A 22,391-nucleotide genomic window follows, 5' to 3' on the forward strand; every position below is an offset into this window, starting at 1 on the left:
ATTATATGATCCCCTTTTTGTATGAAACTCCGGAACAGGTAAAGCTATAGAGACAAAAAGCAGATTAGCAGTTACTTCGGACTGAGGGGGTGAGAATGGGAATAAAGGAAATAGCTAGAGCATGAGGTTTCTTTGTGAGATGATGAAAATATTCTAGAATTGGCTGTCATGATAGTTGCCATTGAACTGTTTGATTTTAACTGGCTGAATTTTATGATATGTGAATGATACCTCAAAGTTTTTAACTTTTTTTTTTTTATTATTTACGATAGCCATACAGAGAGAGAGAGAGGCAGAGACACAGGCAGAGGGAGAAGCAGGCTCCATGCACCGGAAGCCTGACGTGGGATTTGATCCCGGGTCTCCAGGATCGCGCCCTGGGCCAAAGGCAGGCGCCAAACCGCTGCGCCACCCAGGGATCCCTAATTTGTTTTTTAAATATATATTTTTTTAATTTTTTATTTATTTATGATAGGCACACAGAGAGAGAGAGAGAGAGAGAGGCAGAGACACAGGCAGAGGGAGAAGCAGGCTCCATGCACCGGGAGCCCGACGTGGGATTCGATCCCGGGTCTCCAGGATCGCGCCCTGGGCCAAAGGCAGGTGCCAAACCGCTGCGCCACCCAGGGATCCCTGTTTTTTAAATATATTTTATTTATTTATCCATGAAACACAGAGAGACAGAGAGGCAGAGACATAGGCAGAAGGAGAAGCAGGCTCCCTGCAGGAAGCCCGTTGTGGGACTCGATCCCAGAACCCTGGGATCATGTCCTGAGCTGAAGGTAGACGCCCAACCACTGAACCACCCAGGAGTCCCAAATTTTAAATTTTTTAAAAAAGATTTTATTTGTTTATTTGAGAAAGAGAGAGAAAAGGACAGAGACAGTGAGAGTGAGCATAAGCAGGGAGGAAAGGGACAAGCAAGCTCCCCACTGAGCAGGGAGCCCAATGTGGGGCTCGATCCCAGGACCAAAGAGAGCCATGCACAAGCATGAGGGGTGGGGCAGAGGGAGAGGGAGAAGCAGACTCTCCACCAAGCAGGAAACCTAACTGGTCCTGGATCCCAGGACCATGACCTGAGCCAAAGGCAGATGCTTAACCAACTGAGCGCCAACAGGTACCTCAATAAAGTTGTTTTTAAAATACAGGTATATTGGGGATCCCTGGGTGGCGCAGTGGTTTGGCGCCTGCCTTTGGCCCAGGGCGCGATCCTGGAGACCTGGGATCGAATCCCACGTCGGGCTCCCGGTGCATGGAGCCTGCCTCTCCCTCTGCCTGTGTCTCTACCTCTCTCTCTCTCTCTCTCTCTCTCTCTCTCTCTCTCTCTCTGTGACTATCATAAATAAATAAAGAAAAAAAATATTTAAAAAAATACAGGTATATCTTGGAGATATTGTAGAGTAGGTCCCACATTACCACAATAAAGTAAATGTCATATAAAGTGAGTCAAATAAATGTTCTGGTTTCCCAGTGCACAAAAAAGTTGAGTTTATACTATATTGTAGTCTATTAGGTGTTTATTAGTCTTATGTCTAAAAGACACAATTACACAACTTAAATTGAAAATACTTTATTGCTAAAAAATACTTTATTAAAAAAACACTTTATTGATAAAAAATGCTAACCACCATCTGAGCATTCAACAAGTTCTAATCACTGATCAGATAGTATAACAATAATGAAAATGTTTGAAATATTCCAAGAATTACCAGATTTTGTGACACAGAAACACGAAGTAATAAGCAAATGCTATTGGAAAAAGTGGCGCTGACAGATTTGCTCAATGTAGGGCTGCCTTACAAACCTTCAATTTAAAAAAATGCAATATTTGTGAAACTCAATAAAGCTAAGTGCAATAAAACAAGGTATGCCTGTAAAAATCAGAAAAGGAGGGCAAAATGGAAAGTCAGAGAAATTCAAAGAACTATCAGCTTTGAAGGTAGAAAGACTATAAGCCAAGGAATATGGGTGGCTTCTAGAAGCTGAGAATGACCCTGGCTGACAGCCAGCAAAGAAATGAAGGCCTCATTGCTATAACCACATGGATTTCAATTCTACCAGCACTAGTATGTCTGGAAGCAGATTTTCCCCATAGCGTCTAGATAGGAGCCCACACTGGCTGACTCCTTAATTTTGACCTCTTGAGATGCTTGAGTACCTAAGTTGAGCACGCCAGTTCTGACTTCTAGAACTTTGGGATAATGAATGGGTGTTGTTTCAAGCTACTAAATTTGTGGCAACATGTTATGGCAACAACAGAAAACTAACATAGGCCTCCTTTCCATTTGTCTTCTGGGGACCTTTGCACTTTTATTCCAATGCCTAGAATGCTGTGCGCCCTGCTGTTCACATAGTGACTACTCTCTCATCGTGTAGGCCGCAGCTTTCATATCATACTTCTAGAAAGGCCTTCCCTGGCCACTCTATTTAAAAGTAGCATACCTCCCCCACCTGCCCGGCCACTCGATCTATACCCCCAAATTCCCAGCTCTTACCTCCACACTGCTCAGCATTATTTCTCTCTATCCTATCCATGTCTAACAAGGAAGGGTAGAGAAAGTGTTAATTAAGCAGGCTGAGTTGCTAAAACATCATGCACACTTTCAGAAAGGCCTGCTCATTATGTGACTGGCTCTTGGTCAGCTTCTGGGAATGGAAGTCTTGAAGTTGTTTTATATAAACACAAGGAGCTTGTGTAGCTTGGAGCTTCAAGCTACACCATACCAGCTTGTTTAGACAGTTCATTTAAATGTGTGATGTGTGGTGAACCCCTGCTTTCTTTCTGGGGGTCCAGAATTGTATTAACTATGATCAATCATGAAGGTATTTGTCCCTGTCTGACCAACCTCCAACAAAAAGCCTGGAATTCAAGCTTAAGTGAGTTTCCCAAACAGAAAACACCTCACACAGGTTGCTACAATCTGTTACTGGGGGGGATTAAATGCACCCCATGTGACTCCACTGAGAGAAGTCTCTTGGAAGCTCATGCCAGGTATCCTCCAAACTCTGTTCAGTGTACCATTTTCCTTTATTGCTCCTGCTTTGTATCCTTTTATTGGCTATAAAACAGCCAGGGGGGACCTGGGTGGCTCAGTGGTTGAGTGTCTGCCTTTGGCTCAGGTCGTGATCCCGGGGCCCTGGGATCAAGTCCTGAATCAGGCTTCTCACAGGGAATCTGCTTCTACCTCTGCCTATGTCTCTGCCTCTCTCTACTTGTTTCTCATGAATAAATAAAATCTTTTTTTTTTAAAGATTTTTATTTATTTATTCATGAGAGACACAGAGAGAGAGTCAAAGACACAGGCAGAGGGAGAAGCAGGCTCCATGCAGGGAGCCCGACGTGAGACTCGATCCCTGTTCTCCAGGATCATGCCCTGGACCAAAGGTGGCACCAACCCAACCCGCTGAGCCACCCGGGCTGCCCAATAAATAAAATCTTAAAACAACAACAATAACAACAAAACCACAGCCAGGAGGGGCACTTGAGTGGCTCAGTTGGTTTAGCCTCTGCTTGCGGCTTGGGTCATGATCTCAGGGTCCTGGGATCAAGTACCGCGTTAGGCTCCCTGCTCAGTGGGGAGTCTGCTTCTGCTCTCCTTCCTGCTCATGCTATCTCTTTCTGTCAAATAAATAAATAAAATCTCTAAAACAAAACAAAACATAGCCAGGAGAACAGGAGTCTTATGAGTCCTTCTATCAAATTACTAAATCTGGGGACAGTCTTGGGGATTACCAACATAGGGTGTGATTATAAAGGGGCAGCATGAGGGAGATCTTAGTGGTAACAGAATAGTTCTGTATCTTGACTATGGTAGTAGTTACAGGAATCTACATATGAGATAAAATGACATTGAGCTGCTACACATGCACACAGTACAGATGTTAAATTTCTTGATTCTGATGTTGTATTATAGTTATGTAAGATGTAGCCATTGGGTCAAACTCCATAGTATATACAGAATCTCTCTGTATTCTCTGCAATTTTCTGTTAATCTGTAGTTTCAAGTTAGAGAGTTATTAAAAATGTCACTTAAAAATTTTAAATAACACTTATGAACCAATATATATCAGACAGTTAAACATATCATTCAGATTATTTCTAAGTATGGAAAACAAAGAGAACAAGTGAATCGCCAAAAGTGCATGCCATGATTTGAAAAACTATGTAGTGATGAAACTGTCTCAATGCGGCAAAGCAGGTATAGTCAACACACCAGATTAGACATCAGAGCTATATAAGGAGCATATCCTCTTCAGTTAAGGGAAATACAAGGGGATCAACTGCCCGAGATTCAATTCTGTCTTTCCTGTGTAAGACCTATCCTGAGTCAGTAAAGCCATAATCCAGAGGCAAGCTACTGCACCCAGGAGGCAGGCCAGAGGGGCACATTCAGTTCCATAAAAATGGGCTTTTATTAAGTAATCTGGGCATACAGAATGCATAATTCAATTGACCCACTTACATTAGGGAAGGCAGTATAAAAATAATCTCTATTGCTGACAGTTGAGATTCCTGTGAATTCTGCTCTAAAGCTAGGATTCAATCTGGGTTGAAGTACGCCAAAGAAATGGCCAGAGGAGGGGCACCTGGGTGGTTCAGTCGTTTAAACGTCAGACTCTTGGTTTTGGCTTAGGTCATAATTTCAGAGTTGTGGGAATAAAGCCCCACACAGCAGGGAGTCTGCTTGAAAGATTCTTTCCCTCTGCTCCTCCCCCTACTTGCTCTCTCTCCCAAGTAAGTACATCTTAAAAAAAAAAGGCCAGATGAGTACAAATCCCAGAGTTAGGTGTGTTCTTCCTTAAGACTATGCATGTAAACCAGATTCATCTCATAAAATAAGTAAAAACAAAAATTTTGTGGATTTGGATAACTCCCCATTATCCTCCTTATGAGAATCCTGCTTCCTATTCTGTATCCTCATAGATCATTCCTCAAGGCTGCAATTTATAGGAAACATCCAATCAACTGCTAAAATGATAAGCTGTCCTTTGGCTTCAGTTAAGTAATAAAACTTATAGGTAAATTTTTTCCTTAAATTTGCTTTTCTCCACTTACAGAAATATAAGATGCTTACTCTAAAAAACATAAGATTATAGACAAGTAGAAAATAAAGTAGAAAAAAAATAAAACATCACCCAGTCACTATATACTTATAGTGCTTTCTCTACTTATCACTCATTTATTTAGCAAATATTTATAAGCTTATGTACAGTATATGACAGGCACTTTACGAAAGCAAAGGTAAAGTTTCAGTTCTCATGGGGCTTGCTGTATAGTATAGAAGATTTAACTATATATCTAGAAGACCTGAAAGAAGAAATTAAAACACTATGAACAATGAAGAAATAATTCATTTAAAAATTACATAAAGGAATTTATGTTTATGTGAAACAAGCTAAGTATGTATACATGAAATCTATGGAACTCTTAAAATAGCCTAACAATAACAAGATAGGAAATATAAAAAAAGGATCTCAATTACAATAGTATCAAAATATAAAACCACCCAGGAAATACTGTAATAGGAAAATTATATGATTGACAATAAATAGAGTTATAAAGAAACTGAAATAGTTGGTAAGGTAATAAGACATACAAATTTTCACTGAGAAAATTAAATACATAAGTGGCAAATATTTCAAAAATTTCAAGGTTAGTACAAATGACAATAAAAGTACAAAAATTTTTATTGAACTTGACAAAAGTTTTCCATATTTTCTCAGCAATAGGCAAGACTTTTAAAATTTTTCTAGATTAAATTACTGAACTTTAATTTTTTAAACACTTATTAAAATACATTGAACTTAGCAACACAACTGGCAAACTGACACAGAATAGGTTGACTCCAAAATGAATGCTAATACAATACACAAAACAAGTTATTAGTAGTAGAAGGAGGAAAAAGAGAGAATCTTCAATAAGCAATGCTGGAATAAACTGGTCAGCAATCTGGTAACTCTCAAAATTAGTTATAGGTATCTTAAAGAGTTGTAGATTTTTAAAGACAAATGGAAAAACAGAACTAAAATTAAGTATTTATGAAACTTTTAAAATACTGGAGGGCTATTTAAGCTGAAAAACTGAAGGAAAAATTTAAAAATAAACATTTAAATACATAAATTGAAACTTCTAGTTTTTAAAAGGCCCACATAGAAAATAGAATGACAAATACTTTAATAGGACAATGAAGTAGTTTATCATATTTAGAAATGCTATAATAAAAAGAAATCATAAATCTCTGATACGCAGGATAAGGATATGAGTAGAGCAATCTGTCCTAGAAACAGAAACAGAATGTCAAAAGATTTTGGCTAGATCATGATCTCAGAGTTGTGAGATGGAGCCCTGTGTTGGGCTCAGTGGGGAGTTTGCTTGAGATTCTCTATCTCCCCCTGTCCCTCCCCTGTCTGCACTCGAGCCTTCTTTCTCTCAAATGAATAAATAAATCTTAAAACAAATAAACACTGAGAATCAGTGGCAGAGTTCCAATGTTAAATATAACAAAACAAAGTATCCAAACACTAGCCTGCCCAAATAATTCCACTTGGTAATCAAATCCATGGAATATAATGCAGAGTTTATGCTCCTGGAATGAGCAGAGCCAGCAGAGCAGCATTCTTACAGAATGAGTTCTTAAAAACAACCTTCCATTGTATTAAGTCGCACCCTCTCCAGATAAATAAAATTATGACTCCAATCTGAGCATGCCATTCCCCAGGCTAAGAACTCAAACTTGCACACAAAATTAACTGGCTGCTATGGTCTACATCCTTTTTTTTTTTAATATTTTTTATTTATTTATTCATAGAGACACACACACACACACACACACACAGAGAGAGAGAGAGAGAGAGAGAGAGAGAGGGGCAGAGACACAGGTAGAGGGAGAAGCAGGCACCATGCAGAGAGCCTGGCGTGGGACTCGATCCAGGGTCTCCAGGAACATGCCCTGGGCTGCAGGCGGCGCTAAACCGCTGGGCCACCGGAGCTGCCCTATGGTCTACTTCCTAACCATGCTCTATCCTCTCTTGCACAGAAGCAGCCAATTTCCCAACTGATCAGTTTATTCAGTAAGTAAATGACCAGATATTCCCTCTCTTACTCCACTTAAACTAGCAACAAACTGTAATACATAATGTGGTTTCAACCATTAACAGCTTTGTTTTTTCTCAAAGTTACAAGAGCAAAAGTGATACACACACCTATTATCTATGAAATATGAAAAATACAAAAAGCAACTGCCTGGATTGAAAATATATTTATTCAGATTTGTTAGCTTAATAAAATACATATTTGTATTATGTTTTATGCCTCTGAAAATTCATCTTATATGTAATAAAAATTTAATCCAATCAAACTGCAGAAACTTTCAACAGTTGCTAAAACCATACCATCTCAACACATCTGCCTTTGGCTCAGGTCATGATTCCCGGGTCATGGGAAATGAGCCTGAGACAGGTTCCCTGCTCAGTGGGGAGTCTGCTTGTCCCTCTCCCTCTATCTCCCCAACTCATGCTCTATCTTGAGATCTCTATCTCTCAAATAAACAGAATCTTTTAAAAATTAAATAAATAAATAAAACGTATCATTTGTTGTGGGTTGAATTGTGGCCCCCAAAAAAGATAGGTTGAGGGCAGCCCCGGTGGCTCAGCGGTTTAGCACTGCCTGCAGCCCAGGGTGTGATCCTGGAGACCCGGGATTGAGTCCCACATCGGGCTCCCTGCGTGGAGCCTGCTTCTCCCTCTGCCTGTGTCTCTGCTTCTCTCTCTCCTCTCTGTGTATTCTCATGAATAAATAAATGAAATCTTAAAAAAAAAAAAAAAGAAGATAGGTTGAACTCAATACTGTGAATGAAACCTGATTTGGAAATAAGTTCTAAGGAGATGTAATTATAGAATTAGGTCATACTGGATTATAGTGGGTCCTAAATCCACTGACTGGTGTCCTTATAAAAAGGCTCTGAGAAGGACACCTGGGTGGTTCAGCAGTTGAGCATCTGCCTTCAGCTCAGGATGTGATCCTGGGATACAGGATTGAATCTCGCATCGGGCTCCCTGCCAGGATCCTGCTTCTCCCTCTGCCTATGTCTCTGCCTCTCTCTCTGCATCTCTCATGAATAAATAAATAAATCTTAAAAAAAAAAAAAAGGCCCTGAGAGAGAGGTGGAAATTAGTGATGGGGCTCCAAGCCAAGGAACTACAAGGACAGCCAGCAATCATCTTCTCTACAAGTCTTCAGAGAGAACATGTCCTGTTGACACTTTGATTTCAGATTTCTAGCCTCCAGAACGATGAAAGAATAAATTTTTATTGCTTCAAGCCATCCAGTTTATGCTAATTTGTTTACAGTAGTCCTAGGAAACTATAAAAATCATCCAGTAAATTATAAACCATAATTAAAAACAAATAATGGAAAGAAATGCTTTCCACAAGTTAACATAGAACTGCGGGTTCACAGCATCACTTGATCTCTATAAACTGGGTAGTCACATATCCCAATTCATGAGAACTGGTTTTTTCCTGTTGTCCTAGTATAAAGGCACCCCTTTGGTTCTCAAAAATGAACTGCTCTGGATAATAAATTACATGGTCACCTTATTTATGAACAAGCCTAGAAAAACCCCGTGTTAATTCACCTTCAAATTCCATTCTGTTCAAATAATATCTGACTCCCCTTCTTCCATTGATAGAATAATTTTATCTCTCTGGTTCTTACAGCATTTTATAAATACAGGTACTGTAATACATTCTATTACAAAAGCTTGCTTACATGTCCACTCCGTACACAGACACATAGCACAGTTTTAGGAATAATCAGTACACACTTCCTAAATTTATTAAATTATTTATTCAGAAGACCAACAAAGCACCTACACAAACCATTTTTTTCATTTTTATCTCACATATACTCTCCAGGGCTCAATGAAGGTAGAAGTAAAATTTTATTTATTTATTTAAAATATTTTATTTATTTATTCATGAGAGAGACACACAGAAAGAGGCAGAGGGAGAAGCAGGCTCCCTTCTGGGAGCCCAATGTGGGACTCTCAACTGCTGAACTACCCAGGAGTCCCAGAAGTAAAAAATTTAAATAGCAAAACGACTAATTTATAAAGCAGTTGTTCACAAATTTTAGCATGCATCAGTATCACACGGAGGACTTGTTAAAGCACAAAGTATTGGGTCTCATCCCAGAGTTTCTGATTCTGGAGGTCAGGGGCAGGGCCTGAGCATCTACATTCCTAACGAGTTCCCAGATGATACAGCTAAGAACTACTCTTTGAGAACTACTGCTATAAAGTCATCACAACAGGACGTGTGGGTAGGGTTGAGGTCTGCCTTTGGCTCAGGGCATGATTTCGGAATCCTGTGATAGAGTCCCACGTCAGGCTTCCGGCATGGAGCCTGCTTCTCCCTCTGCCTGTGTCTCTCATGAATAAATAAATAAAATATTTTTTTAAAAAAGTCATCACAACAATTATTAAAAGACTAATTTCTTCTCATGACTTCATGACTGATGGGAGACTTTCTTTTCTAAGTACAACAGAGTAGCTTGTGGCAGACTAACACTCTGCTGAGGAGAAAAGCTAGATACATTTTTAAAATTGATATTTAAAGGCATCGGAAAATCTGAAGCAATCTAGATGCCTCAGAATTCTGGAAAAAGAGGAACTACATGTAGAGAAACAAAGTGACATTCTGCAACCACTTTTTCCCTAAGTGCATTTGCTGATTCTGGGACAAAAGGCTGAGAATCCAAACTTACTTTAGGCAGAGGAACCACAAGAGCTTTTGGAAGAGATGAAAAGCAAGACTCAAAGAGCCAAAATCCCAATGAGAGTCAAAGAGCAGGGTTTAACATAAGGCAGGTTTTCCCCTGAGGACATTTACCAAATTCTGCAGCTGTACAAGGAGGGCTTCAAAACAAAACTGAAAACCTCTAAAAATCAAGAGTGGAATTTTCAGGGGGCCTGGCTGGCTCAGTCAGTGAAGCATACAACTCCTGATTTCAGGATTTTAAGTTTGACTCCCATGTTGGGTGTAGAGATTACTTAAAAATAAAATCTTAGGGCAGCCCCTGTGGCGCAGTGGTTTAGCACCACCTGCAGCCTGGGGTGTGATCCTGGAGGCCAGGGATCGAGTCCCACGTCGGGCTCTCTGTATGGAGCCTGCTTCTCCCTCTGCCTGAGTCTCTGCCTCTCTCTCTCTCTGTGTCTCTATGAATAAATAAATAAAAATCTTTAAAAAATAAAAAAATAAAATCTTTAAAAAAACAAAACAAAACAAAACAAGGGGCGCCTAGAGGGCTCAGTCAGTTAAACGTCTGCCTTTGTCTCAGGTCATGATCCCAGGGTCCTGGGATCTAGCATCAGTCAGGCTTCCTGCTCGGTGGGGAGTCTGCTTCTCTCTCTTCCTCTGCCCCTCCCCCAATGCTTGTGTGCACACGCTCTAATAAATAAAATCCTTTTTTAAAAAGTGGAATTTTCAGGGATGCCTTGGTGGCTCAGTGGTTGAGCATCTGCCTTCAGCTCAGGGCATGATCCTGCAGTCCTGAGATAGAGTCCCACATGGGGTTCCCCGCAGGAAGCCTGTTTCTCCCTCTGCCAATGTCTCTGCCTCTTTCTCTGTGTCTCTCATGAATAAATAAAATATATTTTTTTTAAAGTAGAATTTTTAGTAATCTCACTATTCTCAAGAAACAAAGATTACAGTATAGAAGCCACCAGGGGAAGAGTCCCCTGTAATAAATTCACTACACTATCAGTTGTAGGCCCTTAATGACTATTTGATAGTAGTAAAGATAAATCAGAGGGAAACTCAGCCTTATCAATCCAGCAACACAACTTCAACCATTAGCTCAGTCCCTAATACGATTAGGTGATGAGGTCCTACTCAAAATGGAGGAAAGATTTCCTCTCTGAAAAGGAGTAACATCTGGAACTTCATTTTAGTCACAACACCCAAAATGTAAATAATTGAAAACCAAAAAGAAAAAACAGACAATAGAAACAGATGCTCAGATGATGCACACAATGTAATTAACAGAAGCACTTTAAAATAATGATAGTTATTTAAATTCCCTATTTAAAAAAATGAGTTAGGGCAGCCTGGGTGGCTCAGCGGTTTAGCACCACCTTCAGCCCAGGGCGGGATCCTGGAGACTTAGGATCAAGTCCCACATGAGGCTCCCTGCATGGAGCCTGCTTCTCCCTCTGCCTATGTCTGCCTCTCTCTCTTTCTCTCTCTCTCTCTCTCATGAATAAACTTTTTTAAAAAATAAAAATTAATTAAAATAGATGAAAAAGGGGGAAAGGACATTTTTAAAATGAAGAATTTTTTTAAAAAATATTTTTATTTACTTATGAGAGACACAGAGAGAGGGAAAGACAAAGGCAGAGGGAGAACCAGGCTCTCTGCAGGGAGCTTGATGCAGAACTCGATCCCAGGATCCCAGGATCATGACCCCACCCAAAGGTAGATGCTTAACCACTGAGCCACCCACGCATCCCCCAAATAAAGAATTTTAACTGAGAATTGTCATCTATAAGAATCGAACTGAAATGCTAGATCTGAAAAGTATGGTAACTAAAATTAAGAATTCAAAGGGTAGATTTAACAGCAGACCAGACTTAGCAGAAGAGAGGATTAGAAACTGGAACCCAAGTCAATAAAATACATCCACACTGAAGCAGAAGGAAAAACTAACAGGAAATACAGGGAAAGAAAAGTATAAAGAGAATCCGGGACATTGTGGAAAAGTCTATGGAATATGTAACTGGAATTCCTCAAAGGAAGAGGGAAGAATTAATAAAAATCAATATTAATTAAATTTTCAAAACTGAAGAGACAACCCACAAATCCAATAAATTCTGTGAACCCCAAAGCAGAAAACACATACACACAGATAAAAGCATACTTAAACTAGTGATAATCAAAAACAAAGAGAAACTTTCAAAAGTAGCCACTGGAAAAGCACATTACTTTCACAGTTACAACAATAAAACTAACAGCTAAATTTTCTAAAGAAATCATGAAAGCCTTAAGACAACAGAATGACCTCTTGAAAGTGCTTAAAAAAAAAAAATGCCCACCTAGAATGTGGTGCTTAGTGACTACCCCCTTTAAAAATAAAGGTAGAATGAAGCACCTGGCTGGCTCAGTCGGTTAAGTATCTGACTCTAGATTTCAGCTCAGGTCATGATCTCAGGATTGTGAGATCGAGCCCAGCATCAGGCTCCACATTAAGCCTGCTTGGGATTCTTTTTTCCTCTGCTCCTCTACACACCCCGCTACTCACACACATTATCTCTCTCTCTAAAAAGAAATAAAAATAATAAAAATAAAAAATTCACTATGGGTCCACTTGCACTAGAAGAAATATCACAGGACATGGAAAGAAAATTCAGTCTATCTCAAAGAGAAACACAGAAATACAGAAGGGTCAAAAAGTAATAGAAGAAAAAAAAGTAATAGAAGTAGTAAATATATATGTAAATACACATGAATATTGATTACAAAAAAACAATTTCTTACGAGTCTTAAGATAAAGGTAGAAATAAATGAGTAAAACAGTAATACCAAAAAGCAGGAAAAAGACAAACTGAATTAGTAAGTAAAGTTCCAGCATTACTGGAGAAGTGATAAAAGTTATAATTTGTATTAGACTACAGTAAGTCAAGGGTGTATGTTATCCTTGCTAGTAATAATCACAAAAAGTATAGTAAAAGAGTATGTAAGCATTACTACAGGGGAAATATTAAATAATAACTGAATAATAGGGGATTCCTGGGTGGCTCAGCGGTTTGGCCCCTGCCTTTGGCCCGGGGTGTGATCCTGGAGTCCCCGGGATGGGGTCCCACGTCGGGCTCCCTGCATGGAGCCTGCTTCTCCCTCTGCCTGTGTCTCTGCCTCTCATGAATAAATAAAATCTTAAAAAAAAAAAAAAACCTGAAAAATAATCCAAGGGAAAGCAAGAAAAAAGGAAAAAGGAACAAAACTGTTGAGTCAAAAAGAAAACTTATCAAAAGATGGTAGATCTAACACCAAATATAGCGACAATCGCATTACATGAAAATGAACTAAATATTCTAATTTAAAAACTAAAATAAAGGGAAAAAAACTAAATTCAACATCTTTCTAGGACAAAAAAAAAACTGAAAATAAAAGGATGGAAAAAGATAAAGCATGCAACATTTACCAAAAGAAAGCTGGTAATGCTACAGTGATACAAAGTAGACTTTAAGTCAAAAAGCATTACTAATGATTAAAGGATAACAGTGCTAATCCACCAAGAAAAATCTAATGTGAGCCAAGTAGGCAGAAATTAGTAATCACTGGGAGCTAAGAATACTTTTTTTTTTTTTTAATTTTATTTATCCATTCATGAGACACACAGACAGGCAGAGACACAGGCAGAGGGAGAAGCAGGCTCCCTATGGGGACCTGGGATCACGCCCTGAGCCAAAGGCAGACACTCAACTGCTGGGGGGGGGGGGGCTGCTAAGAATACTTTTATTTTATTTTTTTTTAATTTTTTTTTAATTTATTTATTTATGATAGTCACAGAGAGAGGGGGGGGGGCAGAGACATAGGCAAAGGGAGAAGCAGGCTCCATGCACCGGGAGCCCGATATGGGATTCGATCCCGGGTCTCCAGGATCACACCCTGAGCCAAAGGCAGGCGCCAAACCGCTGCGCCACCCAGGGATCCCTGCTAAGAATACTTTTACAAATGGCCTTGAAGACCAATGCAAAGCACTGATGGTAACCAATTCTATTCCGAAAATGTATAGCAGCTCAAAGGGTAGAACTATACAATAACATAGAGCATAAATACCAGACATCTTTGCAATACAATAATACAATAAACTCACACAAATATCTTATGTGAATTCTGAAATGCTTACATAAAGTAGTAAATAATTTTTTTAATTACAAAAAAGGTAAGAGTTTTAGACAATAGAAACAAAATTAAGATGAGAAGATATTCGGGAGTAATATTAGTGTTTACTAGACTGGGTAGTTTGATAAAGTTACTAAAATTCATTAACTATAAAAACTAGACTTCCTGAAATTAAACCCTCAGAAAAAAGAAAAAAAAACTTTATTTTTTTATTTTTTAAATATTTTATTTACTATTCATAGAGACACACAGAGAGAAAGAGAGAGAAAGAGAGAGAGAGAGAGGCAGAGACACATGGCAGAGTGAAGCAGGCCCCACGCAGGGAGACCAATGCGGGACTTGGGACTCGACCCTAGGTCCCCAGGATCACGCCCTGGGCTGAAGCCAGTGCTAAACCGCTGAGCCACCTGGGATTGGGGGGGGGCACGGGGGGGGGACAGACAAAACTTTAAAAAGTACTTAGATTCTTCTCTAAATATAGCTCCAGCTTTGACTGAAGAATGAAATTGACATCTTTGCATTACACTTACCCAAATGGCAGACACACCATCATAATCATTAGTGGTTGTATTTGGGGCTGGAACTGGTTTGGCCTAAAATCCAAACTCCCAATCAGTTTTTCTGTCAGAATCTAAGAACTTTAAACTTCAAAAGAATCTCAGCTTTTCTCTCATATTTCAAATATTTGAAATATTTTCAAATAATATTTGAAAGTATTATTTCAAATAAAATAAGTTGAGATTTTATTTTCTAATTTACTTACTCAGTTACTAGATCAAAGTATTAAAAAGGCAAAAGTTTTCTTCCTTCCTTCCTTCCTTCCTTCCTTCCTTCCTTCCTTCCTTCCTTCCTTTCTTCCTTTTTTTTTTTTTTTTTTGATGATCCCTATAAGGATTGAAAAGTTCTTCTTTAAAGAAATAGCCTAGGGACGCCCAGGTTAAGTGTTTGCCTTCAGCCCAGGGCATGATCCTGGGGTCCCGGATCGAGCCCCACATCGGGTTTCCTGCGTGGAGTCTGCTTCTCTCTCTGCCTCTCTCTTTCTGTGTCTCTCATGAATAAATAAATAAAATCTTTTAAAAAATAGCCTATAAACTCTTGTGGGTAACAACAATGACAAAAAAGTGTCTGCATTTTGTCCCCAGGTATGTCCAAGAACAAGAAGTAGGCTCTCAGGAGAAAGTAGTGTTTACATACAATTGATATTCAAAGAATAAATACTGAGCAGTTAGCATATGAGTATGAAAACATTTTGCTATCTGATAATTCCTCATAAATAGATACTTAAGATGTATCTACCTGGGACAACTGGGTGGCTCAGGTTGTGATCCTGGAGTCCTGGGATCAAGTTCCACATTGGGCTCCCTGCAGGGAGCCTGCTTCTCCCTCTGCCTGTGTCTCTGCCTCTCTCTCTGCAGATCTCTCATGGATAAATAAATAAAAATTAAAAAAAAAAAAAAAGAGGTGTCTATATGACTACAACATTTGAAACCCTAGACGAATAAAATCTACATACTTACCACACTACAACTACAATTTGCAGTGGCTAATTAATTTATACAAATAAAGATATAATCCAACTTGGTAAGTAGAAGCCAAGCATGTTACTTCCTCAGATACTAATTACAATAGATTTTACACATTTTATTTCATCAGCCTACAGTTTTGTTTTTTTTTTCATATTTTTTATTTGCATTCTTCTTCTAATATCCTATTCAAAACTGTGGTCACTAGCCCAAGTCATTTTTCAGGAACACGTTTAAAAAACAGTGTCAACAGCTCTATAGAAATGCAACCAAGAAACCACTAAGTTACATAACTACATTTAGGCAACAACAGTTCCACCCACTGTTTAGTGACTAAAGATGGATAAGGATGTTCTCTATTCTGCAGTTTCACAGGCTAGATCACAACTTACAATATATTGTAGGAACAACATTGTAATACTTGAAAAAAAAATTTGGAATGACCTGAAATAGCTGCACATGAAAATGCACAATAAATAATGGTTTACTAATCTGTACAACTTTAATGCAATACAATTCCTAATAAAACAGAATGAAATTTAAGAACACATACACCTAGCAATGGCAGTACAACAAAAGCATAACCTAAATTCATCCCAAATCATAGCAGTGAGATCACTGGCTGAAGTTTTCTCTAAAATATGAATATCAATCTCTTTTTCTAGAATGGTGTACTATCTATGTTATTGTGGCGTTCCTCTAAATTTCCAACACAAAATTAGAGCAAACAGAAAGAAAAAAATATATGTTTTTTTTTTTTTTCTTTTTCCAGGTGGCTCAGCCGGTGAAGCCTCTTCCTTCAGCATAGGTCACAATCCCATGATCTGGGATTGAGCCCCATGTTGGGCTCCTTGGTCAGTGGGGAAGCCTGTTTCTCCCTCTCCCTCAGCCACTTCGCCTGCTTGTGTTCTCACTCTGACAAGTAAATAAATTCCTTAAATATACATACATATGCATTTTAGATATAACACAGAAAATAGTATCTCCACTTTGCCAATCCTGATGGATGCTTAGAAGACTTTTTTTCCTCCAGCTTTACAGACTGTGGCCAAATGCCTTAAAGTTGTAGCTCCCTGACCATTATCTGGATAGGAAGATCCCAAACTGTTCAAGGCCCTTTCACTATGGGGGATTCTGATACTTGCCAATGTGCTTCCCTCTATTAACTGTGTATGTCTGGTCTCACCTTGTGAGCTCACAGTCTAGTCCCCTGCAGGTACTGTAAAGTCATAGTTAGGTGCAGACCACTGATTCGGTCAGACTACCAGAGTTCAAATCTCCATCCCCTCTTGTATGACTTAAGTTACTACTCTGAACCACATTTCTTTACATTTTTAGAAGAGTGAGGGGAGAGGACAACGTTGATATACCGCCGGTCCATGCTAGCACTTGATAAATCTGAACTATTATTATTTAGGCAGCTTTTTAGCTTGAGCAAAATACAAATACACTGATTTTCTAGACACTTCATCTAAGATGAGTGGATCCGTTCTCATCTTAAAAATAAAGTATATGCCTGAAATTTTCCAGCCAACGTTCTCTGTCCTGGAGCTAACAGCCCCCACCTAATTCTGGAAATGATCTTAGGTCTATTGTTTGGTATTCCCTAAAACCCATCTCTATGTGGAGGTGAGGTGACTTTCATTTAAGTATTTGTCCTTGTCAGACTCCTCCATTTTCATACTCCCATGAAAATAAAGCATACCTGCCAAAAATAATGCTCTGTGATTATACAACATAAAATAACAACATAAAAAATAGATGTACTCGAGGAACTTGTCAGGAAGCACAAACTCAAAAAAAAAGGAAGCACAAACTCAAACCCCAATGCTGATAAATCTATAATAGAAAGCTCCACTGAAAACAAAATATTTAAGGAAGGTAACCCGAAGAATGTACAATCCCCATCTACTTATCTGGATAATCTAAAACAGATCCTTAAATTAAATTAGTGTAGAAATCTAAGTACTTAGATCACATTATTTCACCAGCACCAGAACTACTTATACTGAATTACACTAATGTCCTGTCATCAACCTACACAATGAGGCAATGAGGATTTTAACTAATAAACAAAGTAAAACACAACACAGCCATTTACTTAAGGATGTGTTGAATACAAGACTCAATATAAGGAGTCTCAGAATCCAATCGAGAAACTGGTCTTTTATCTTAAGGTCACTGAACTATGCAGCCTTATATTTCTCTCTGAACTGGCTATTAAAAAGCAATCAAATTTTGTGGCCCTCTAATAAATACTTAAGACTTCAGTCTAAGTACTTTGTGTACAGATCTCATTCCATTTTAATGAGGATCTTACAGATCTGTTTTTTTTTTTCTTTTTTAAGATTTTATTTATTTATTCATGAGAGAGAGAGGGGCAGAGACATAGAGAAGAAGCAGGCTTCATGCAGGGAGCCTGATGTGGGACTCTGATCCCGGGACTCCAGGATTACACCCCGGGCCGAAAGGTAGGCGCTAAACCGCTGAGCCACCCAGGGATCCCAACAGATCTGTTTTCTTCTTAATTTTTCTCCCTCAGTGTTAAATTCATCACTCTTGTATTTCTGTACGTTCTCAATAACATGTATCTTTGTAAGCCATTATGAATCCTTTCTGGAACAAGATGTGACATAAGGAAATGACATGCTCCACTTAAAAAACAGATATTTTCTCCCATTAATAAGCATTTTATGAGTTCAATTTCTAAAGACATTAATTTTTTTGTGCTCCAAAAGAAAAAAGAAATATTTTGCACAATATTCTGCAAATATTATAGGAAACTCTAACAACAGGAAGTACAAAAATAAAACTTTCATTATGTATTTTTAACTTTAGAGCATACAGAAAATTATAAATATATCCCATGCAAAAATCCCCCAGAAGTCATTTTTAATTTTAAAACATAGACCAAATCACCATAAATGTAATTACAATTATTTATTCTGAATGGAAACTGAAGAGACTAGTTTCAAAAATGATTCATAAAATTTCTGTACAACTCCTTATGAGCTGGCCTGTGCCCACCACAGAGGATGCTGCCAACCACACTTAAGGTGAGACAACACATGGGCAGCCCAGGTGGCCCAGCGGTTTAGCGCCGCCTTCAGCCCAGGACCTGATCCTGGAGATCCAGGATTGAGTCCCACATCAGGCTCCCTGCATGGAGCCTGCTTCTCCCTCTGCCTGTGTCTCTGCCTTTCTCACTCTGTGTCTCTCATGAATAAACAAATAAAATCTCTTAAAAAAAAAAAAAAGGTAAGACAACACAGAATTTAGAGTCCCAAAGGCTCTTGCCTCATTCTTGCCTCACAGATTTTGCTACATTCCTGCTTCAGGGATTTCAGCAATCTCCTTGATGTCATTTGAGGAAAATAAAAAGCTTACGAATCTTAGTGTGTATAATCTAATCCATTCATGAACTCATACTCTGATCATTAACAGAAACATTAAAAATGTTCTACTATACAATAAAAATTACACTTTCTACCCCACCGGCAGGGACTTCATCAAACACAGGAATCTCACAATCTAACTTGAAAAGCAGCACCATGAAAGTACAGCTTTTTCTCAAAGCATTTTAGGAGCTTTATCCAAATATCAAACAAAATATAAGTTATATAATGTCAAGTGGGGGAAAAAGATAAGTTCACTGTTGTTTCTCCTCTAAGTGTTTATTCAACAATACTCTAAATTACTTCCAGGCACTCTAGTCATATGAAACATACATAATCTTTCTACAATGCCTTATGAAGGAAATGAGCATTTAATAAGACTTTGAGGGCAGCCCAGGTGGCCCAGCAGTTTAGCGCTGCCTTCAGCCTGGGGCATGATCCTGGAGACCCAGGATCGAGTCCCATGTTGGGCTCCCTTGCATGGATCCTGCTTCTGTTTCTGTGTCTCTGCCTCTGTGTGTGTGTGTGTCTTGTGAATAAATAAATAAAATATTAAAAAAAATAATAAGACTTTCAAAATGTTTGACTTCTATTGTGAAACTTTTGTTTCTGGTGTGATAACTTTATTTATGGGTTAAGAAGCCACTTAACAGGGGATCCCTGGGTGGCGCTGCGGTTTGGCGCCTGCCTTTGGCTCAGGGCGCGATCCTGGAGACCCGGGATTGAATCCCACGTCGGGCTCCCGGTGCATGGAGCCTGTTTCTCCCTCTGCCTGTGTCTCTGCCTCTCTCTCTGTGTGACTATCATAAAAAAAATTAAAAAAAAAATTAAAAAAAAAGCCACTTAACAGCATTTTTGTTATTTTTTAAAAGATTTTATTTATTCATGAGACACAGAGAGAGGCAGAGACACTGACAGAGGGAGAAGCAGGTTCCCCGCAGGGAGCCTGATATGCAGGACTTGATCTCAAGACCCTGGGATTACCACCTGATCCAAAGGCAGATGCTAAACCACTGGGCCACCCAGGTGTCCCAGTATTTCTGTTCTGAGTCACAGAATTGACAGGTGTGTTACACAAGTATCTCCCACATTTTAGGAACGGATCATCTCTGCTACAGATATTTACTTTGCAACCAGTAAAAACACATGTGCCAAAAATTAAACTTATAGTCAAGACTGAAATTCTTTATCTCTAGCCAAGGACTGACACAAGTAAATGAAACATGCTCTCAGTTTTCCTATATGTAAATACTGAAATAAGTACTGATGGAATTTTTTTTTTCCCACTGAAAACCAACTTCAAAAATCAATGAATTCTCATCAAGTTAACAAGTACTCATGAACACTTGTGAATGCCCAACTTGGATTGAGAATACAGATAAAAGCAGAATTCCTGTTTATAGAAGCTTACACATTAGCAGGGTCAGACACTTTTTATGCAATGAAACAACTAGTAAACGAGCATACAACTCCATGCAAACACTTAATGACCATATAACCAAGCACTGCGCTGGGCACACACAGTCTTCATCAGCCAAATAGCAGCCTATGTGTAAGATCTACACAAAATTCCATTTTAATTGTGTAGGGAACCTGCTTAAAACTGTTCTCTGGTTTTTGTCATCATCAGACAAAAGCCCAAGCTCCTGCATTTCTGCCCTACACTTTTTTACTTTTCAAAAAACACCTCTCTTAGGACACCTGAGTAGCTCAGCAGTTAAGCATCTGCCTTAGGCTCAGGGCGTGATCCTGGAGTCCTGGGATGGAGTCCCACATCCGGCTTCCTGCTGGGAGCCTGCTTCTCCCTCTGCCTATGTCTCTGCCTCTCTCTTTCTGTGTCTCTCATGAATAAATAAATAAAACCTTAAAAAAAAAAAAGAACTAAAACCAAAAACCATCTCCCAGTACTAGTTACTGGCCTATTCTCCTGCTATTCCCCTACTTGCACCATCCCACCCAGCCCTGCTGGTTTCAAAGTTTCTCATTCTTCAAGACACTTTCATAAAGTGTTCCCTGATTATCTTTCTTCACCCTCCATACCCTGCACTGTCTCTCCTCCTTGCTCTATCTTACCTCTATTTACCACTTTGTGTTGAAAATCTCTTTACTGTCCCTCTCTAAGTTCAAGAGAGAGGAAACATGATTGCCTGGAAGGTCAGTGCAATTTCAAATCCTGAACATGTCTTCTGCATAAGAACCAGTAACTCTTAAAAGTCAACGTTATTTATCATTAAACGGATTAACAATATAATCAAATTTTACCCGGACCGGCAAGCTTTCCTGTTACAACGATTTTGATAACAGACTTTTCATTTTTTTTATTTTTTTTAAAGATTTATTTATTTATGATAGACAGAGAGAGAGAGAGAGAGAGAGAGAGACAGGAGGAGGGAGCAGCAGGCTCCATGCACCGGGAGCCCGACGTGGGATTCGATCCCGGGTCTCCAGGATCGCGCCCCGGGCCAAAGGCAGGCGCTGAACCGCGGAGCCACCCAGGGATCCCCGGATAATAGACTTTTTAAAAAGCAGTTTCGGGTTTACAGAGAGAAAAAAAGTACAACCATTGCTTAAATTCAAAACCAAAATCGCACCCAAGAGTTTTCTCATCTCAAACAGCAGCACTCCCCCGGTGACGCTCACACTCGTGTCCTCCGAAGGCAAACGAGCCCCGCGGAGCCCCCGACGGAGCGCCCCGCCCCCCCACATCCGCCAGTCACGGGCCGGGTCAGGGCACCGAGGCAGCGCCGGATGCCTGGGAGCGCCTCTGGCTGCACTTCCATGACAGGTATCGCCCCTGCTCTCTGCCTCCGAACCCAGGCCCACGACTTCCCCTTCAAGCGCGGAGCCAAAGTCAGGACAAGAGTTCCAACAGCCTTCCTGCCCGGGCCCGCCCCCGAGGCCCCAGGCCCCCGCCCAGGCCGGGCTGCCGCCTGGCTCGGAGCCGTCGACCCGGCGGCCCACAGGTGTCCACGCCCGCCCCCGACTCCGGGAGCGCGCGGGTGAAGACGGAGCCCGCCACGGGGAGGCCATTCCGCGAGGGTGCACGGGCGGCAGGGAGCGCCAGGAAATGACAAGCGTCCGTCCGTCGGGGTTGGGCCGGGCCGGGCCGGGCCGGGCACCACTTGGCGGCGAGCGCCGGCAGCCGGGAGGCTGGGCACGACAGCACCGAGGCGGCCGACGACCGTCTGGGGCCGGCCAGGGCCGCGCCAAGGGGCCCGGAGTCGGGTCCGACGGCGGCTGGGAGCGCCAGAGCGAAACGGCCCGGGCGGGTAGACGGCACGCGCCAATGACCCAGCAGCCCCGCCCGGACGGCGCCGCCGCCCCGCCCCGCCGCCGGGGCCGAGAGCCGCGCCAGCGCCGGCCCGCGCGCGTCCGCCCCGTACCTGCTCCGCGGCTCCACGGGCGTCGGGGCCGCGGCTGTCCGCGGGCAGCTCGAGTGGGTCCCGGCTCCGGAGTCCACAGCCCGCCCTCCTGCCGGCCCTCCCCCCTCACGCTCCGCCCCCGGCGCCGCGAGAGCCCTCACGCACGCGCGCACGCGCGGACGTCACTTCCGGGGCCCTGGGCGCGCGGG

At 40.7% G+C, this 22,391-nt stretch overlaps 1 protein-coding gene across 4 annotated transcripts in view; it reads right to left on the reverse strand.

Moving 5' to 3' along the window:
* Nucleotides 1–22,298, reverse strand: part of RABGEF1 (RAB guanine nucleotide exchange factor 1) — a 67,573-nt gene extending 45,275 nt beyond the window's left edge. For 2 of the 4 annotated variants that reach the window (XM_055341333.1, XM_055341332.1), the window contains exon 1: nt 22,204–22,298. Coding sequence is in view for 2 of the 4 variants with exons in the window: in XM_055341331.1 (XP_055197306.1) it covers nt 15,199–15,326 (128 nt within the window). In the remaining 2 variants the exon portion in view is untranslated. Of the gene's footprint in view, nt 1–15,198; nt 15,328–22,203 lie in introns of those variants that run through there. The other 2 variants (XM_055341331.1, XM_055341330.1) reach the window with 1 other exon arrangement.
* Nucleotides 22,299–22,391: the final 93 nt, after the last annotated feature.

The sequence above is a fragment of the Nyctereutes procyonoides genome, unplaced genomic scaffold, assembly GCF_905146905.1.
Source record: "Nyctereutes procyonoides isolate TBG_1078 unplaced genomic scaffold, NYPRO_anot_genome, whole genome shotgun sequence".
NCBI lineage: Eukaryota > Metazoa > Chordata > Mammalia > Carnivora > Canidae > Nyctereutes > Nyctereutes procyonoides.